This window comes from Somniosus microcephalus, chromosome 18 (genome assembly GCF_052327205.1).
Source record: "Somniosus microcephalus isolate GS21.2 chromosome 18, FLI_Smic_1.0, whole genome shotgun sequence".
Lineage (NCBI taxonomy): Eukaryota > Metazoa > Chordata > Chondrichthyes > Squaliformes > Somniosidae > Somniosus > Somniosus microcephalus.
Window position 1 is genome coordinate 29,731,898 of NC_141004.1, and position 19,743 is coordinate 29,751,640.

A 19,743-nucleotide genomic window follows, 5' to 3' on the forward strand; every position below is an offset into this window, starting at 1 on the left:
GGCTTGCTATCTGTTTCTTTACATATTAAATGGGCCAGAACTTCGGGTCCCCACGGGTGAGTACGCACTGGGTACTCACGCGTAGGCCCAACGAAAGTGCCGGTTTCGTGCATGTACTGTGCATGCGTGGGAAACCGGAACTTCCGTTCCCTTAAAGGAAGGGGTTCACAGGTCGAACACGTGCGCCAGAGAGGCAGCGCGTTTGCCTGGAACTTCTGGTTTTTTTGCAGCTTTCTCCGGGAGGGTAAGTCTCCAGGAGCTAAGCTTTTAAAAAGCAGTCGCAAGGCCTGCTTTTAACAAGGTAAGTGGTGAATTAAGTAAAATTTAGACATTTTTTCCACAGGTTTATTATTTTTAAATACTTTAAAGAAAGGTAAGTTTATTTTTAGCCCCGTTAGAAACTGTAATTCATTTTTTCAAAAATGTAAATTGTTTAAAAGTTATTTTATGTAATTTATTGTTATTTTAAAAATGTGATTTAAAAAAAAAATGTATTTGAAGTTTTAGTTATGTTTTGGGGCTGAATTGTATTCATAGATTTGACAGCTCTTCCTGTCAATTTTATGAATGGGCATTTCCCTGCTACCATTGGCTCTCCATGGCCCACGTGATCCCAGGTGACGCTTCGAACTAACTGCGCCCCTGGGATACGCAAGCACTGTGCGCCAGCAGTTGGAGGAGGCCCAGGATCAGAATCCCACGCGGGCCCACAGCTCAACGGCCGGCACGCTAGGTAAGTGCAGGTCGGAGGCTTGCACCCGCGGGAAACCTCCGACCCGAATTTCTGGGCCATTATGTTATATTCCCCCCCCCAAAAAAAAATTGTCTTGGTACGTTTCCCATAAAGATAATATATAAATGCAAGCTGTTATTGGCTGAGCAATCATAAGTACAGCATCTGTGATCAGACAAGCACAGACAGTGGAAACAGCAATCACATCTACTAATCTCACTGCTGAAAAGCAAATGTCTGGCAAGAACAAAACCTGGGAGAAAAAGTGTGTCTAATCTCACAAGGAAGTATAAAGCTTAACTGTCTCTGATATTTAAAATACTCTTAGTGACTGAAATGTTAAAGCATGGTTGAACAGACTGTCAATCATGCATTTCTGTTTTGATTGATTGCCAGCCACCGTCAATCACAGGACTCTGACTGTCAGCATTCAGCTCTGAATTAACCCAATCTTATCGAGGCATCGAATTACAATTGACAAACCATTTCCCATTGCATGGATATTCCTGATCCAGATATAAAACATTCCCCAATCATCTGTGACTTTATAGTCAAACTGAAAATGGAATAAATCGAGAAGCAGCAATTAGGTGGCGCCCAGCTTGGGCAATGAAAGACAGACTTGGGGAGGTAAAAAGTTCCACAGTTTTGAAATCCAGCAAAATAATGCATTAGAGTAGCAGACTGTGTGATGAGTCTTAATGTTGTTGTTAAAAGTAAGTGTGGATGCAATTACTGAATAAAAGCTTAAATAGCTGGCGATGCAATTATTTGCCAATTGTCTGTTTTTAGTTTTTAGAGATCACAGAAATCCTAATTTAAACAGTAATATACCGTTAACAAACGAGTTATTCTTTTATAGCATTCAACTATCACTGTAAAACCAACTAGTTAGTCAGCAGATCAGATTGAAAGGTCATCGACCTGAAACGTTAACTCGGTTTCTCTCTCCGCGGATGCTGCCTGACCTGCTGAGTGCTTCCAGCATTTGCTGTTTTTATTTCAGATCTCCAGCATCCGCAGTATTTTGCTTTTTGTATTTAGTCAGCAGTCTATTTTGTCACCGGTCATATATGATGCATAAATTGAAATTAAATGATAATTTAAAAAAATAATTAAAAGTCGAAGGTTTTCTGAAAAATTAATGGATGGTCCTGTAATCCAAGATGAAACAATGCTTCATCCATGTGGTGGAAGTAGTTACAGATGGTATCATCTACCCAATAAAATGATGACGTAGGTGGCTTTATCTTACCAGTTTTTACTAAAAATCTGGTACAATAGCCTGTGCTTCTCTAATGGATTATGATTAATAAATGGTTCCTGTACTTGATTACACTTCTCAATCTAAGCTATTAGTATTTAACCAACACAGCAGATTCTTTGTTGCTTTTTACATGTCAGACAACTGGAAGCTAGCATTTATTCAAACTTTGTGGTGTCTTATGGTAAATGTAATTTACAAAGTCATTTCAGATTTTAAAAGATTCCAATTCAGTTCATCTCCTATAGATCGCAATGTAACAACCATCCCTTTCAGAATGATCAATGTTTAACATGGTGTGGCGTAACAGTGTTTAGACTAACATCTGACCTATACCCAACTTCTACATGATTACGAATTGAATACATCAAGAAGACAGAGACAAATTATCTACTTACCGAACTGTTTTGGCACTGAACACTAGAGCTGTTGAATCGGAGGGCTGGCACTCGCTGGGTCACTCCTTGCACGTTAAGGATGCACTCGTATCCCCGTTGTCCAGACTGCGGCTGTGGCAGGTTCTTTGCTTTTAGCGTGATTGGTTTCACCTCTCCAACCGGGATAAGAATCTCATCTGAGGGCACCAGCTGCGGACAATCCTAAATAGGAAAGGAATGGAAGAGAAATCATAAAGACAGCCGGATAAGTATTTGATACTTATGACAAGATATTCATGGTGATCGGGTCCTGTGACAAACTTATACGGACAAATGTCTATCACTTATGTCAACTTGGCTCAGCTTGCAGCAGTCTTACATCTGAATCAAGAGATTATATAGGGCTAGAAATTCGGTATCGCCCCAGTTGGGGCGCTAAATTTTTAAAAGTTGGAGAATTAGCGCCAGGCGCCAATCCTTCTGACCTCCCGCTAAATTGATCATTAGCGCGCCAAGAAAGAACTGAAGTGCTAAATCAAGCGCTAATCACCTAACTTAGGACATTTTCCAATCTTTGTCACTGCCTCCGACATTGATGCTGGAGGGCGAGGTTGAGTGCCAGTATGGCCCCCATTAATGTAACCAAGTGCAGACTTTGAAATCTTAGCAGAATGAAAGTGACAAATTTTTAGCAGGTAGAACACTCCTGAAAGTAAGAAACATTTAACTCACTGAAAATGGCTGTTTCGCTATGTGAAACTGAGAAGACAGCATTGATTGGCCACTAAAATGAAAGCGGATGTTGATCCCTTTAATACTGCTCCTACAGCGGCCATCTGAATGCATCGCGCCTCCTCTTCCTGCCGCTGTTCAGGCCAGGCGCTAAGGCAGGGGGCGACAGTCAATTTTGCATCTGGGCCGTTAACGGGGCGTTCCAAACTCATTGACGTCACGATCTGCCAGGCGCTAAAGGCCTAGGCGCTAACTGTTAGCGCCAGCAGTAAATCCTGGGTGAATTTAGCGTGCGGCGTTGGATTCGCTGTGCCCCGCCGCAAACCCTTTAGCACCCCCCCCACTCGCTAACATGCCGAGTTTCTCCTCCTATGGGTTCAAGCCCACCATGGACATGAACACGCCATCTAGGCTAACACTTCAGAACAGTACTAAAGAAGTAACGTATTATTGGATGTGTCATCTTTCAGATGAGACAAACAAAGCTTCATCTGTTAGCTCAGATGGATACCAGAAGATTTAATAGCACTATTCAAAGTTCTTCACATGTCCTGGCCAACCTTCTTAAATCAACCAAAAAGCAGTCTATCTGATCATTCATTCTTTTTGTTGTTTGCACATTAGCTGCCATGATGGTCTATATAACAGTGACTGCACTTTAACACAAATCCATTGGTGATGAGCATTTTGGATGTCCCACGGACACAATAAAGTGCAATATAAGTGCAAGCTCTTTCCTTCCTAGTGCACAAATCTGAAGTCATGGAGAATATAGACGCTTATTGTTGAATAACATTTTGCCATTACACTTCATCTCGTTAGTAGAGCAAATCGCAAGAAATTATTGCAAAATAATATTGCTAGAAAGAACTAACAGGGCAAAGTGTTGCTGAATAATAGGACCAGCATTCTGTGTAAACCCTTCCCAAGCACTGATATTTTTCAGTGCCCATTTTCTGTCAAAGAATCCAAAAAAAGAGCATTAATCTATATTCTAGATGATGGAAACTTCTAAATAGAATTACAAAAATGGACATAATTCCACGAAAGTATTATTTGACTGCAGTCTCAAAAATCTAAAAAACAGTATACATTCATATTTTCTGTTTGTACAAAGAATTTAAGCCATTGAAAAGGTGTCATAACTTTTCAATCAAAATCTGAATATATTTTGTGTTTCAGATCAACTAGCAGATCTTAAAAAGTTAAATAATGAGATATAGCACCTCTAAATCTTCATAACGCAGGTCAACTAAATAATCCTTTCAAAGTGTGAACATGAGGCTATCAGTGGTAACAAGCAACTCCCATGCAGTCTCTACCCCCCCCTCGGTGATTAACATGCTCTATAATCTGTGATTGAAATGCCCAGCCCCCGACAGCACTTCATCTGTCCAAATTTAAGATAAGCGGATGGTGGGAAGCACTCACTCAAATTCAGCAAGTGAAATTGAAATAAGAGCATATTTCATGCAAGAGTGAGGGTTGATAAATCTACAGATAGCAGCGAGATGAATTGTTTAATTATACGAAGATTAAAGCCCAACAGAGTCTTGTACAACCTAGTAAAAATGTATTTTAAAAAGGGGCATAGAAACAGTTCTGCACACATCTGTTAAATATTACACATTACATTTCAATGACATTGCCACTAAAATATGCCCGAGTGCCAAACAGTCTCTAACATTTCTTTTTCTTGCTGCTGGTATTGGGGCAAATCTCAGTACAACAGGCAATTCTAATGCTGCTACACTTTAAAAAAAAAAATATATATAGATAGATAGATAGTGAATCTTGTAAATTTCAAACACCTTAGGGGCTGGCATCCATTCCCCTTATTTTCAAAATGGTCATTAAATGTAAAAAATGTTTCCAACGATCTTGTAGAACCAGCTGAGATTATGATCAGGGCCTAATCAGCTGCAACTATGCTGAGAATCCCCCTCCCACACACTAGCATTCAGCTCTGTTCACTTCACAGCTTTCAGTCTAAATTCCCGTTTCATTTCAAACCACTCTCACTTGGGGCGAGTGTAACTTCAGTCATGAACAGCGTTTCTCAATTCTACTTACCAGAATTTTGGCAGTCACAAGACAGAAGAAAGGGGGAAATGTGATGACAGGTTGTGCTGGTATATTGAAGCTTCCAAAAAGGCAAGTCTTAGAAAGGATCGAGAACGTTTGGGAGAGAAACCACAACAGGTCACAATGGCCCAGTAATTCAGGTCCCAACGCGTGAGTAAGCACCGTGTACTCACGCATGGGCCCGATGGAAGTGCCGGTTTTCAGCATGCGCAGCGCATGCGCGGAAAACCGGCATTTCCTTTCCTCTCAACCAAGGGGTTCAGAGGTGGAACGCGTGTGCGCAGGAGTCTGCGCGTGCGCGCTGAAATTCCCTTTTTTTTTTATATACAGGGTTGCCCGTGCGATAAGGCCTCCAGTTTTTACGCGAGAAAAAAGCAGACGTAAGTACTTAGTTTTAAAAGGTAAGTGGTCTATTAATTAAAGTTAGAACATTTTTTCCACAGGTTTATTATTTTTAAAGACTTTACAGTAAGGTAAGTGTATTTTTAGACCCGATTTTAAAAAAAATTATTTTTTTCAAAAATTTGAATAATTGTTTAAATTAGTTTTTTTTAGTTATTAATAGTTCATTTAATTAGTGGGATTTTTTAAGCTTTTATTTGAAGTTTAGGTACTGTTTTGGGCGCCCGGAGTTTTCATGAGTTTGACCGTTCTTACTATCAAACTCATGAATGAACTTTTGCAACCTCCAATTGGTTGCCCAGTGCTCACGTGATCCCAGCCGGCTCATCGAACTAACTACGCCGCTGGGTCACGCAAGCACAGCGCGCCGGGAGCTGAACTGGGCCACTGACAGGAAATCCACGCAGGGCCAGGCTTCAACTGTCGGCGCGCTATTAAGTGTAGGTCGGGGGCTTGCACCCGCGGGAAACCCCCGACACCAATTTCTGGGCCATGGAGTTTGGACTTCTCCACTTTTTTTTTAAAAAAAGGACTGACTTTTGGTTTCTGTGAAGATAGCAGGAACTGTCTGTCTTTTGGGTTGCCATGGGACCAGTCTCAACACGGACGTCATGAAAGGCAGGGGCCTTTTCATATTCGAACTTGAGCGATTTGTGGGAAAACACCTTCTGTCCATGGAGCTGGGATGTCTGTATGGACAAAGTGGTTTGCAGGCCAAAAGTAACACCTCTGGACTCTTTCAAATGAAGGAGCAGTCAAGAACTTAACAGTTAGCACTTTGAGAACTGCTCATCTACAGTAATGGCCTACCATTGTTTTCATCAAGATGACCAATCCAGGACAGAGACATCACCAGGAAGGCCAACTAGCGTCTCTGCGACCATGGTAACCAGGAATTGCCCAGCCAGTTTAGTGTATTATACGGGGTATAAATATGCTGAACTTTGGGGATTTGCGCTTACTTTTTCTCTACCATGTGGAACGGGGTTCTCCGTGTAGCTACATGTCCATCAACTCTCCAGGAACGCCTGAAGTGAGTGCCTCGCCGTACTGCCTGAACGTTACTCTCTAGGCCTCATCGCATGCCTCTGTTAGGCACGGTTTTGCCTCTGGAGTCGAACGGACCCAGGACCGCGTGAATCAACGACAAGGGCTGGTAATTATATCCAGCATACACCTCCAGAAATCCTCAGGACCGCCCGCGTGTTTGGCTGCTGAGGAACTGCAAGCATCCAAGACGCAGGCTAATGTGTGTGTGTGTGTGTGTGTGTGTAGGCTTCCAAGTGTGGGTTCTGACCAAACCGGGAGAGGGGTTTAGTTAGAAGGGTTTTTCCATTATCTAGGCTTAGATTCTGGGAAGGGGGTTGGTTCGGCATAACCGACAGGGTGGGTATTTTAGTCTAAGGTTATAAGCCAGTGTCCACAGTCACCTACTCATTATGCCATAAGCTAGAGGAGTAGTGGTTGTCGTTTTGTGAGTGTAATAAAAGAAATCGATCTTTGACCAACCTGAACCGTTTTGTTTCGTCTGAGTCAATTATAATCTATCCATAGTAACTCCTTGGGTCCGAACTTGAGGGTTGTGGGGCTTGTGGTTCACGGTATAATTCGCAAGACCAACCGGGTGGCATCCGGTCACGGCCGGGTTACACAGTAATCCCACTGGGGACGCTGCGCATCGGGCATAGGAGAAGACCTATCTGGCCTTGGTCTCTCTCTCTCTGGGGTTACCCGCTAATCGACGGGCTAGGCAGGGACTATTGGCAAAAGCGCCTGCCGTCCAAGGGAAACAACCCAAACTGGGGAGTTTTTAAATACACGGGTCGACTCAAGGGAAAGTCACAGAAACACGGGGCATGCAAAAACACCCTACACTGGGACTCTCAGGCCCGTCTATCACTCTATAGAGCAGCAGAGAGACAGAGACGTCCAGCACAGCTATCCATCTTCACTCCCCAAAGCCAAAGCTCCTCAAAGAAGCGGATCCACCATCAGAGGTGAGGGAAAGAAGACGATGGCAGGGTCAGGGGGAGAGGAGCTGGCAACAGCCGCTGAAATAGTGTATGGACGCAGGAGGAATGAACGGGCCCCCTCGTTTTTCTCACGCGCTTTCTTTGATTCGGGAGGCTGGCGAGGTCACTGCGAGGCGGCAGCGGGTTTTGTGAAATAAACAGCTTTTGGCAAACGGGGAGTTTTTTTTCAAAAAATCCCAGCATCCGCAGGAGCAAAGCCTTGGGACCGAGCCGTGCAAGCATTCGAGCCCAGAGATAGAGAGGTTTCTCTGCCGTTCTGGACGCTGGGTAATGAGTCCCATTCCACAAGACCCGCTGCCGCCTCGCACTGGCCGGCATACACTGACCACACACAAGTGACGAGCCCAAGAGAATGTGGTGGCAGAAAGGAAGCAAGCTGCAAGGGGAAGCGCCATTGATTCTGACGCACTGAAAGTTCCAGGTACAGCAGCTTTGCAACAGGCTTTGTCCCGTGTTTTACGGTGTAAAATCTCTTGGCGCATTGAAGACTGCCCGGTGTTTGTAATTTACTAGTGTCCGTGGTGTCAGAGCATCTCTTGTATATTTTACCATGCAAGTTATTTGGGGGGTCTCAATAAGTGTCTGTTTATACGTGTCTATTTCTACAGGTTTCACTGTATTCAGCAATGCAAACGGGTATCAGAGCCACTATACGAGTATTCAAATCCTGACTTCGATTTTAGAGCAGTCAAGCTATCATAGCTTCAGCTGGAGTGATAGGACAAGATGGTGCGAGTAAATGTGGTCACTCCTCCTTTGCCCAAATGCATGTAAAGTTTATTTGAAATAACTGCAGTATCATAAAGGTCATCTCGCTACCTTTATTCCTGTAGCTGGCCTGCTTCTGAAGTGCCGTCGTTGACTGTATTGGGGCGAGGCCGGTGTGCTCACAAAACTGATTAGAATATCAGCACTGCTGTCTGGCGAGCAAGGGTAATGATAAACTTCCACCGCTGCTCTAGCCATAACAGTGCAGCATGGCAATCCAGTTTATAGGGGGGAGGACAAAGGTAAGCAATTAAAATATGCAGTTATGTTTGTGCATCATACAGTGCGCCAATAATAAAGTTTAATCCCATGTCTTTTAATATAACCACATTTTTAATATATTAGCTGTTGATAAAATAACATTAATCTTCTGAGTCCAGTAACTAATTCCAGCGAGATTAACAGTTTCCCAGCAAAATACGATGAATCCTCTGAATGGAGAGAAGACTTTCAGCACTCGGTTACCAAGTGCTGCAACTCAAAGCCAGCAGCTTCCGGTTTTGACAAAATCCTAACTTTCTAAAAGGGCTGAAACAAGCAGTTGCGAGATGCAGTTGTTGTGGAATTTAGCCCACCATGAAACGGAGTACTGGAAAAGGCAAATTAACCTAAAGACAAACACTATGGCCTTGATATTAACATCCCCACGACGGGCGGGAGGAGGTCTCAAGGAAGCTTTCGGCCGCCCTTCTGCTGATCACGTTTTCTCTCTCTAGCCTCTTCCGCAATCGGCGACTTTCCCCGCGCACCCCCCCCCAAACCCGCAACGGCCTCTCTCCCTCCCTCCCGTGATCATGGCTAACCCCCCCACCCCCCAATCTGCAGTCTACTAGGGTCTCTGGCTGCGGCCTGCTGCTGCTGGTTTTCCCGCCTGCAGCTGGCCAGTCGGGTCAACTGCCGGACGGGAAACGGAAGAATGATAAGGTGGTCCTGTTGTTAAATTCGGCAGGACCTCGGCGTCCCCAGCCTTGCAGGGCTCTTTGTCCACTTTCGGCCTCCCCCCGCTCCCTTCTTGCCTCCCTGTAGTTATCAGGGCCTATGTTCATAATTGCCATTTGATTAGAGGCTTGTGTGGCCACTTGTTAAGATGTCTTAACATAAGAACATAAGAAGTAGGAGCAGGAGTAGGCCATACGGCCCCTCGGGCCTGCTCCGCCATTCAATAGGATCATGGCTGATCCGAACCTAGACTCACGTCCACTTTCCTGCCCTCTCCCCGTAACCCCTAATTCCCTTATCAGCTAGGAAACTGTCTATCTCTGTTTTAAATTTATTTAATGTTGCAGCTTCCACAGCTCTCTGAGGCAGCAAATTCCATAGATTTACTACCCTCTGAGTGAAGAAGTTTCTCCTCATCTCAGTTTTGAAAGGGCAGCCCCTTATTCTAAGATTATGCCCCCTAGTTCTAGACTCACCCATCAGTGGAAACATCCTCACCGCATCCACCCGATCAAGCCCCCTCACAATCTTATATGTTTCGATAAGATCGCCTCTCATTCTTCTGAATTCCAATGAGTAGAAGCCCAACCTACTCAACCTTTCCTCAAAAGTCAACCCCCTCATCTCCGGAATCAATTGAGTGAACCTTCTCTGAACTGCCTCGACAGCAAGTATATCTTTTCTTAAATATGGAAACCAAAACTGTACACAGTATTCCAGGTGTGGCCTCACCAGTACCCTGTATAACTGAAGCAAGACTTCCCTGCTTTTATACTCCATCCCCCTTGCAATAAAAGCCAAGATTCCATTGGCCTTCCTGATCACCTGCTGTACCTGCATACTAACCTTCTGTGTTTCATGCACCAGGACCCCCAGATCCCTTTGTACTGTAGCACTTTGCAGTTTCTCTCCATTTAGATAATAACTTGCTCTTTGATTTTTTCTGCCAAAGTGCATAACCTCATGCTTTCCAACATTATATTCCATCTGCCAAATTTCTGCCCACTCACTTAGCCTGTCTATGTCCTTTTGCAGGTTTTTTAATGTCCTCCTCACTCACTGCTTTCCCTCCCATCTTTGTATCGTCGGCAAACTTGGATATGTCGCACTCGGTCCCTTCCTCCAAATTGTTAATATAGATTGTAAAGAGTTGGGGTCCCAGCACTGACCCCTGCGGAACACCACTAGTCACTGATTGCCAGCCTGAGAATGAACTATTTATCCCAACTCCATTTTCTGTTAGATAGCCAATCTTTCACCCATGCCAGTATATTACCCCCAATCCCGTGATTTTTTTATCTTGTGCAGTAATTTTTTGCGTGGCACCTTGTCAAATGCCTTTTGGAAGTCCAAATACACCACATCCACTGGTTCCCCTTTATCCACCCTGTTTGTTACGTCCTCAAAGAATTCGAGCAAATTTGTCAAACATGACTTCCCCTTCATAAAACCATGCTGAATCTGTCTGATTAAATTATGCTGATCCAAATGTCCTGTTACTGCTTCCTTAATAATGGGCTCCAACATTTTACCAACCACAGATGTTAGGCTAACCGGTCTATAGTTTCCAGCCTTTTGTCTACTTCCCTTTTTAAATAAGGGCGTTACATTAGCAGTTTTCCAATCTGCTGGGACCTTTCCTGAATCCAGGGAGTTCTGGAAAATTACCACCAATGCATCCGCAATCCCCACCGCCACTTCTCTCAAGACCCTAGGATGTAAGCCATCAGGTCCAGGGGATTTATCCGCCTTTAGTCCCATTATCTTACCGAGTACCACCTCCTTAGTGATTTTAATCGTGTTTAGCTCCTCCCCCCATAGCCCCCTGTTTGTCCAGTGTTGGGATATTTTTAGTGTCCTCTACTGTAAAGACTGATACAAAATATTTGTTCAGCGTTTTTGCCATCTCCATGTTCCCCACCACTAATTTCTTCTCGTCTCTCCCTACCACAGATGCTACTTTGTGTGTCTCTTAATGATTGTAGCAGCCTAGCCACAAAATTGAGGCTGAACCAAACTCTGTTTATATTTTCTAGTAAACTAGAGCTTGATGTAGGACTGTCCATGGCTATTACCACATCACAAAACATGACATTTTGAATTTCCATATCTTCCTATGTAATTATCTGAGAGTTTGGTCTGTATGTTTTTGTACCATAATGGTCCTTGTTCGCATTGGCTTGGCCAACTGAAATGATCGCAAGTACAAGGAACACTTAATGCAATAGGAATCTGCCACAGCTACATTACACTGCCAGGGGAATTATCTTCATAAGTTTACAATAACACACACACACACACATAATAAATTATATAAAAAATAAATAAATATATATATAAAAAATATAAAATTATATAAATAATAAACAAATATATATATACAAACATAAATATATCTATAAACAAACAAATATATAAATAAATAAACAAACATAAATAAATATATATATATATATAAACACATAAATATAACAAATAATTAATAAATATATAAACAAACACACATATATATGTCTATGCCTAATAACACTACTGCCTAATAGCATTTCCTTGCCTGCTTTTGCTGTAGACGGAGAAAGGAGGAAACAATGTCGTCTATTTAGTTAACGTCGTACAGCTGCGGAAGGTTATGAAAGGAGATCCAGAGAGCAGATAATCTGCTCAGGGTCACAGGTGAAGGGGAGACAGGCCACCAATGGCCCCCCGGGGCCAAACTGCGAGTACTGTGATTCTAAACAATCCTTCCAAAAAGGACTTAAAATGCTTACAATTCACAGGATTTTTTTTTTTTACATTGAAAGAAATAACAAACAAATTTGTATTGATATAGGCAACTCAAGTTTAAAAAATAAATATTTGTTGGAGATGATGATTCAGTATTCCATATGGAATTTTCTGAAAAGCAAATGCTCATGAACAGTGAAGGAAGGCTGGTGGCAATCACATTATTTTCGACAAAACAGAATCCAATTTTAGCATAAATTTCCATTAATTAACATAATTCAAATATTTCTGACAAAGCCAACTAAACCTGTAATAGTTAGGTATTGTTAACATTGGCATACATGCCACCACTCTTACTTTGTGTCCAATATTTCTTTGCCCATATTTACAACTCCCACGCGCTCATTAATGCTTTTCCCACTTTCTAAAAAGCCTGAGATGATCAAGGGCTTAATGAGCCAATCTGCAAACACAGAAGATTCTCCTGAGCAGAACAATTCCCAAAGCCCCAAATTATCATGGAAACCATAGTGTACAGGGCGAGCAACAGAGAAAAAAATGACAATGACTGATATCATAACCAAATGTTGATGCTGTCACTGGATTGCTTTCTTCAATTATTTTTAAAACCCTCTGCCCTCTTTAGATGTTCCCACAACATTTGCCAATAGCCGATTGAAGGGGCAGGCTGGTGACCTTCTCTAAAGCCTCCATCATTGCTGCTCTCTATCATACTGCCACTAAGTTCATGGCAGCTGACTTGCACTCCGACTATTACTCTCTTCCTGCGGGGGCTGTGTCTAACCACTATTCCGATGCCTTGGCCAAGACAATTTTCCAATGCAGAGGATGAACAGCTCACATCAAATCACGCCAAGAGGCAACATAAAGGATCATCAGCAGATCTGCTATCTTTAAAATTGGGAGTTTCCATCTTCTGGACTGGTCCAGTACTAGACAAAGTCCTACTGATTCTGGGACTATCACTTAGCAGACTGCCACCAACTGACTTGAATATATTTGTATACATTCACTGAGTTCACGCAACACACAGAAATACATTTAGTTTAATGTGTAGTCAACGTGATTCGGGGTTCCCAACATAAAATACTAGGACAGAAGCTCCCAAACCCCTAGAAACATAGAAGATAGGAGCAGGAGTAGGCCATTCGGCTCCTCGAGCCTGCTCCGTCATTCAATGAGATCATGGCTGATCATCCAAACTCAGTACCCTGTCCCTGCCTTCTCCCCATATCCCTTGATCCCTTTAGCCTTAAGAAATTTATCTAACTCCTTCTTGAATATATTTAATGAATTGGCCTCAACTGCCTTCTGTGGTAGAGAATTCCACAGGTTCACCACTCTCTGGGTGAAGAAATTCCACCTCATCTCTGTCCTAAATGGCTTACCCCTTATAGACTGTGACCCCTGGTTCTGGACTCCCCCGCCATCTGGAACATCCTTCCTGCATCTAGTCTGTCTAGTCCTGTTAGAATTTTATAAGTTTCAATGAGATCCCCTCTCATTCTTCTAAACTCCAGCGAGTATAAGCCTAATAGACCCAATCTCTCCTCATACGTCATTCCTGCCATCCCAGGTATCAGTCTGGTGAATCTTCGCTGCACTCCCTCCATGGCAAGAACATCCTTCCTCAGACTTTAATTACTGTGCAGTCATCACATTGACAGTGCTACAATTTTCATTGTACATTCTTTAAAAATATTTCTCAATAGGCTATATAACATATTTAACAGTCTCTAAAAAGACTAATACAGCAGTAGACAGTAAAGGTGTTTCTAAGGTGAGCTCATTACCTCAGAGGCGTTGACCCGTCCCTCCTGGAAAGAGCAAATGCTTGGATCATGAGTGCAAAGGTTTCGATATTTACACCAATGACAGCGGAATGCACTAGTCACACAGGACAGACACCTGAGACAAAAAGACAAAAAAAAAACAATGTAGAGCAGCAGGAGATACAGATTAGAAAGAAAAAAACCCTCATGGTGCCTAAAATGCCACACAGTCAAATTTACTGTAAACTAGAACTAGGCCAATTTCCTCTCTGCACTATGAACAAAATTGTAAATCCATTTATGAAGAACTGGTTTACTATTTCATTACACATAGCACACAGAGAAAAACGTTACCCTAAGGCACAGACATTATACATATGACTGATATAGATAATGCTGGACACAATTTCCCCAGATGCTTCCAGATATTCATATTGTGGACTTTGTTGTTCTCAATATGTGGCTATTTCTTTGGAAACCATGAAAGAACAGAGATGAAGTTAAATGCAATCTTAGTTACAGATATCATCGCATATTAAACCAGCTTGGCACTGGGACGATTATCACGACAGCTTTACATCTCTGAATTTCAATGCAGGTAGATGCCACCGGATTCGAGCAGAGCACTCACCTGAACACTCATCTCATTTTTGGCAAGGTTGGAAAAAGGCACATGAAAGCCTATTCTGCACTGTAGCATGCACTTAAATAAAATACAAACTATATAGCATGGAATATCTGTCCAATGGGGTACTGCACAATGTCTGTTTAATTGGAAAAAGCCATATTAAATGACAACTCGAGTGTTCCTTGCACACACTTCGATATGCACTGTCAGGAACAATGTGGTGCGAGAAATCAAAAAATAAAACCGCTCAATGCAGAGGTGCAAAATGCAATCAGTCTTTCATGAACCTTCCAGACAGCAATCACTCCAATCAAAAGTGTCAGCCACTTGGAAGCAAGGATTCTTCCAAGAATGACTTGGGAGACTGATGCAGGGCTTCAATGGTGATGAGCCTTGGAATAAGATAACTAAGAACTACAATGAAACAGTTTTTTTGATACCGAGCCAAATTTCAACTTTGGAATGTGTGATTTTTCAAAGTACAAGAAAGAAATCAAATAAGGAATTCAGAAGAAACTTCTTTACCCAGAGGAGTGGAGAGAATGTGGAACTCGCTACCACAGGGAGCGGTTGATGTGAATAGTACAGACACATTTAAGGGGAAGCTAGAAAAGCACATGAGGGAGAAGGGAACAGAGGGTTCTGCTGATAGAGTTAGATGAGGAAAGACGGGAGGAGGCTCGAGTGGAGCATAAACGCCGGCATGGACTGGTTGGGCCGAATGGCCTGTTTCTGTGCCGTATATCCTATGTAATCCTATGCAGTCTCCTAAAGCTCCTGCATGCTGACAGAACCCACCCACGTTAGGGGTGCTCAACATTACCAGATGATGATCACACACAACCCGGGGTTTCAGCTGGTGGTTTACTCAAAATTATTCAAGAAAGTAGGAAACATTTACTAGCAAACCCGGAATTGTAATTCTGGGGTGTAACTCGTGGACTGGGTGAGTGACCTTTTGCCACACTGCCTGGCATTTCCCCCCCCGCTGTAATTTGTGCGCTGGTTTTTAAGGGACAATTGGGTTTTCACTCAGAGATCAAATTAACAGTCCAACAAAATTTAAAATGATAAACCTAGGAACATAAAGGGGCATTTTATATAAGGATAAAAGGCAATATGCAATATAAGACCTTATGTGCATTTCCACCATATACTTCATGGAAGTCTGAGAATTCTGCTAGAAATGTCTTTAAAGTTCAGAGATATATAAAAGATAATTTTCTAATTCCACAAAATAATGCACTGATATCAACACTTCAGCAGACTCACTGACGTGAAGATCTGAGTTGATTTTACATAATGCCCTTGTCTGAAACCATCACCTATAGAGGGAGCTGTTAATTCCCTGTTTGCCATGGATGAAACTATTTAACTAGCAGCCTAAGCTTACACCAAATAGATTTTACATATTGACTTATTAGTAAATCACCGTATGAATGCTGTCACTGAGAATTTAGGTACACATATCAATACATTTTTGACATATAAATGAGAGAAAATAATGAAAGTTTGGAATACAGCAGTGTGAGCACCAGTATCTAGTTGTGTCATACAAGTAGCTGTTGGAATGAACAATATTGGATGTGTTTTGGAAGGTGGAGAAAGCAATTATAAGCCAATCTAGTGGATAGAATGATGCCAGAAGGGGAATTTGCTGATGCAGACAGTTAGATGCCAGTTTTTCACCTCTGGGATCTGGGTCCAAATCCAGCCTAGACTAATGAGATGCAAGTCTCCTCCATCTGCTGGCTATAAAGGTCCTACGAAAATGAGTTTGGGCAGCTTCAACCCAGCTCCTGGTGGGCATGGCTCCACAGTGCAAAACTGCTCCTAATGCAACATTTATTGGCACTAACTGGACAGTCTCGCCAATAAGGCCGCAGTACGGCTCTACAGTGCTCCTGCAATGATCTGGCAGGCATGCCCATGGATTAACTGCAGGGCTGCTGCTACAATGCCCTTCCTGCTATCATCTTATCCTTGGTACTGATCATAATAGTAGCCTGTAATAGTAATGGAGAACACATAGTTGGGGGGGGGTGGGGGGCAGGGGGGTGGAAACAGTGCAACATTTTTAATATGTTCCTTAATTTCTTGTTTCTGATTGGGACAGCAATTGCAGCAGACTAAAAGTGAAGCTTTTAACACCAGGCAATCGGCACGCAGGATGCACTCAATAAAGCCCATCTTCAGCGGCAATAACAGGAAGTATGTTTACTCATTGTTTCGTATGACGGGAAAAGCTTATAATGGGATGTCTAGTTTGGCGATCCATTCGATGGCCTCCCGAGATGCTGAGTGGAGAAATGAGGTGCCTCCCGCAACAGATCTCAGTGAGCAGGTTGATGTGATGTGCTCCGTGGTCTGGGACACATGGCCGCAGTCCCACTTTGGGTCGCCCCCTCCTCTTCCTCTTGTGGCCGCATCGACCGCGCCCTGTGCGGATTCGGTTGAGCGCTGCCCACTCTCTTTGCGGGAGGTCTTTACTGAGTGTTGCATGTGAATCATTGCTTTTTGAAAGGGAGTTAAGTTTGCAATATATGCCACATCAGAGATTGTTACTAGTTTAGCGAATGTCCAGGACTTGCTATAAATTCGCAACAGGCTCACTCCTCTGGCTTGCTCTTCTTTGTAATGAACAAGCAGCAGGTTTGGATGGGGCATTTCGGGCTCAAAATGTATTTGCAAATTGCTGTTTACAAATGGAATCACTTTTGTTCATTGCTATTTTATCAATATCCCAACTATCTAAAAAACACGAGGATAATGTTGAGAACTATTGATTAAACGCTGTTTACAGATCACTGAAGAGCGTAACAAGACCACCTTGTGGGCTGGGCAGATAAAGGAGACTTTTTTGAATAATTAGTTTGCGTGATCTGCATAGACTGAGCCGACATGAGTCACAGTTTAAAACATAATGGGGGAGAAATTGGGTGAGTAGCGCCACCTGTTAGCGCCTAAAGAGGCAGTCAGTGGCTGTAGCGCCACTGGCGGCGTCTCCCGCGATATTCAGTAGGGGCGCTAATGGTGGCGTTAGGCTTTTGCGCTGCGCCGCCACCGATGACGTCATCGGTGTGCGCAGCGCCCCATTCGTGCCCCGTTCACGATATTTGGTAGCGAACGCCGCAGTTGCGCCGCTCGCTACCCACGCCCGGTTCACGGGGCCTTACTGTGCCAGCAGCGGCGCAAGTTAAGGTGGAGGTGCGGGGCGGCCGCTTTTTCGGCGGCCGCCTGCCAGCACCTCCGTCCCCGGCCTCCTAACACCGCCCGCCCCCCCCCCCCCCCGCGGCATTGCCGGCTGTTTCCCCGAGAGCCCTTCTCCTTGGTGCCGGGCTCATTTGCCGGCACTCGCGATCGGGGATCACGCTGTTGCAGGCACCTCCCCCTTAACAGTGGGAGGAAGGCCTGCAGTACTGCAGCATGCTGTGCCGCAGCGGCACGTTGCGCTGCGATAATCAGTTTCAGCGCCCTAAGAGGGACGCAGAGTGCCTTGAGCCTCGCCCCATGTCCCTCGAGCGGCACTGAAACTGAATTTCTGGCGATCGGAATTACTCCGATCGCTGTGCTAAATCCTGCGTTCAGGCAACTTTTGCGCCACTTTGGCGCCCCTCCCCAATTTCTAGGCCGACGTATTTATACATTTACAAATCATATTTTTAAAAAAGGAAGTGATAGAAATTGATCTTACAGCTGATGAACACTGCAGTTGAAGAACTTAAATTCAGTGCTTGCAAACATCTTTCCGGTTTCTTTGGATTTCAGTTGGAGGCTCACCCCAATCCAATCTAAGAGGAGCACAACATTTATTCAACATTTGTTCAAGAAAACATAACATTTTGCAGGTTTCAGTTATTCAGTTTATTATGTTTATCCTAAAAACACATAAATTGGATATCAGCTGGTTCCTGCTGATAGAAAGTCATCAGCATCCATAGGAAGCACATGTTGGGAAGGGGACCTGGTAGACAGCATACTATAGATAGAAAGAAAAACACTTGCATTTATATAGCGCCTTTCACGACCTCAGGGCAATGAAGTATTTTCAAAGTGAAGTCACTGTTGTAATATTGGAAATGTGGGAGCCAGTTTGCGCACAGCAAGCTCCCACAAGCAGTAATGGGTTAATGTCCAGATAACCTGTTTTTTTTTTTTTTTTTTTTTTAAAGTGATGTTGGTTGAGGGATAAATATTGGCCAGGACACCAGGGATAACTCCCCTGCTCTTCTTTGAAATAGTGCCATGGTATCTTTTACGTCCACTGGAAAGAGCAGACAGGGACTCAGTTTAATGTCTCATCTGAAAGATGGCACCTCCGACAGTGCAGCACTCCCTCAGTACTACACTGGAGTGTCAGCCTGGATTTTGCATTCAAGTCTCTAGAGTGGGGCTTGAACATAGAAACATAGAAGATAGGAGCAGGAATAGGCCATTCGGCCCCTCGAGCCTGTTCTGCCATTTAATGAGATCGTGGCTGATCATCCAAATTCAGTACCCTGTCCCTGCTTTCTCCCCATATCCATTGATCCCTTTAGCCTTAAGAAATATATCTAACTCCTTCTTGAATATATTTAATAAGTTGGCCTCAACTGCCTTCTGTGGTAGAGAATTCCACAGGTTCACCACTTTCTGGGTGAAGAAATATCTCATCAGTCCTAAATGGCTTACCCCTTATTCTTAGACTGTGACCCCTGGTTCTGGATACCCCCACCATCGGGAACATCCTTCCTGCATCTAGTCTGTCTGGTCCTGTTAGAATTTTATTAGTTTCAATGAGATCCCCTCTCATTCTTCTAAACTCTAGTGAATATAAGCCTAATCGACCCAATCTTGCTTCATAGGTCATTCCTGCCATCCCAGATATCAGTTTGGTGAATCTTCGTTGCACTCCCTCCATGGCAAGAACAGCCTTCCTCAGATAAGGCGACCAAAACTGCACACAATACTCGAGGTGTGGTCTCACCAAGGCCCTGTACAACTGCAGCAAGACATCCTTGCTCCTGTACTCAAACCCTCTCGCTACGAAGGCCAACATACCATTTGCCTTCTTAAATGCCTGCTGCACTTGCATGCTTACCTTCAGCGACTGGTGCACAAGGACACCCAGGTCTCGTTGCACTTCCCCTTTTCCCAATCTATTGCCGTTCAGATAATAATCTGTCTTCTGTTTTTGCCACCAAAGTGAATAACCTTGCATTTATCCACATTATACTGCATCTGCCATGCATCTGCCCAATTACCCAATCTGTCCAAATCATACTG

At 43.5% G+C, this 19,743-nt stretch overlaps 1 protein-coding gene across 2 annotated transcripts in view; it reads right to left on the bottom strand.

The window, feature by feature from the left end:
- plxna2 (plexin A2) overlaps positions 1-19,743 on the bottom strand; it is a 566,368-nt gene that overhangs the window by 173,040 nt on the left and 373,585 nt on the right. For both annotated transcript variants that reach the window (XM_086011309.1, XM_086011311.1), the window contains exons 9-11: positions 18,173-18,269; positions 13,872-13,986; positions 2,396-2,596 (exon numbers count right to left, since the gene is read on the bottom strand). In XM_086011309.1, the coding sequence (XP_085867435.1) occupies positions 2,396-2,596; positions 13,872-13,986; positions 18,173-18,269 (413 nt within the window). The remainder of the gene's footprint in view (positions 1-2,395; positions 2,597-13,871; positions 13,987-18,172; positions 18,270-19,743) is intronic.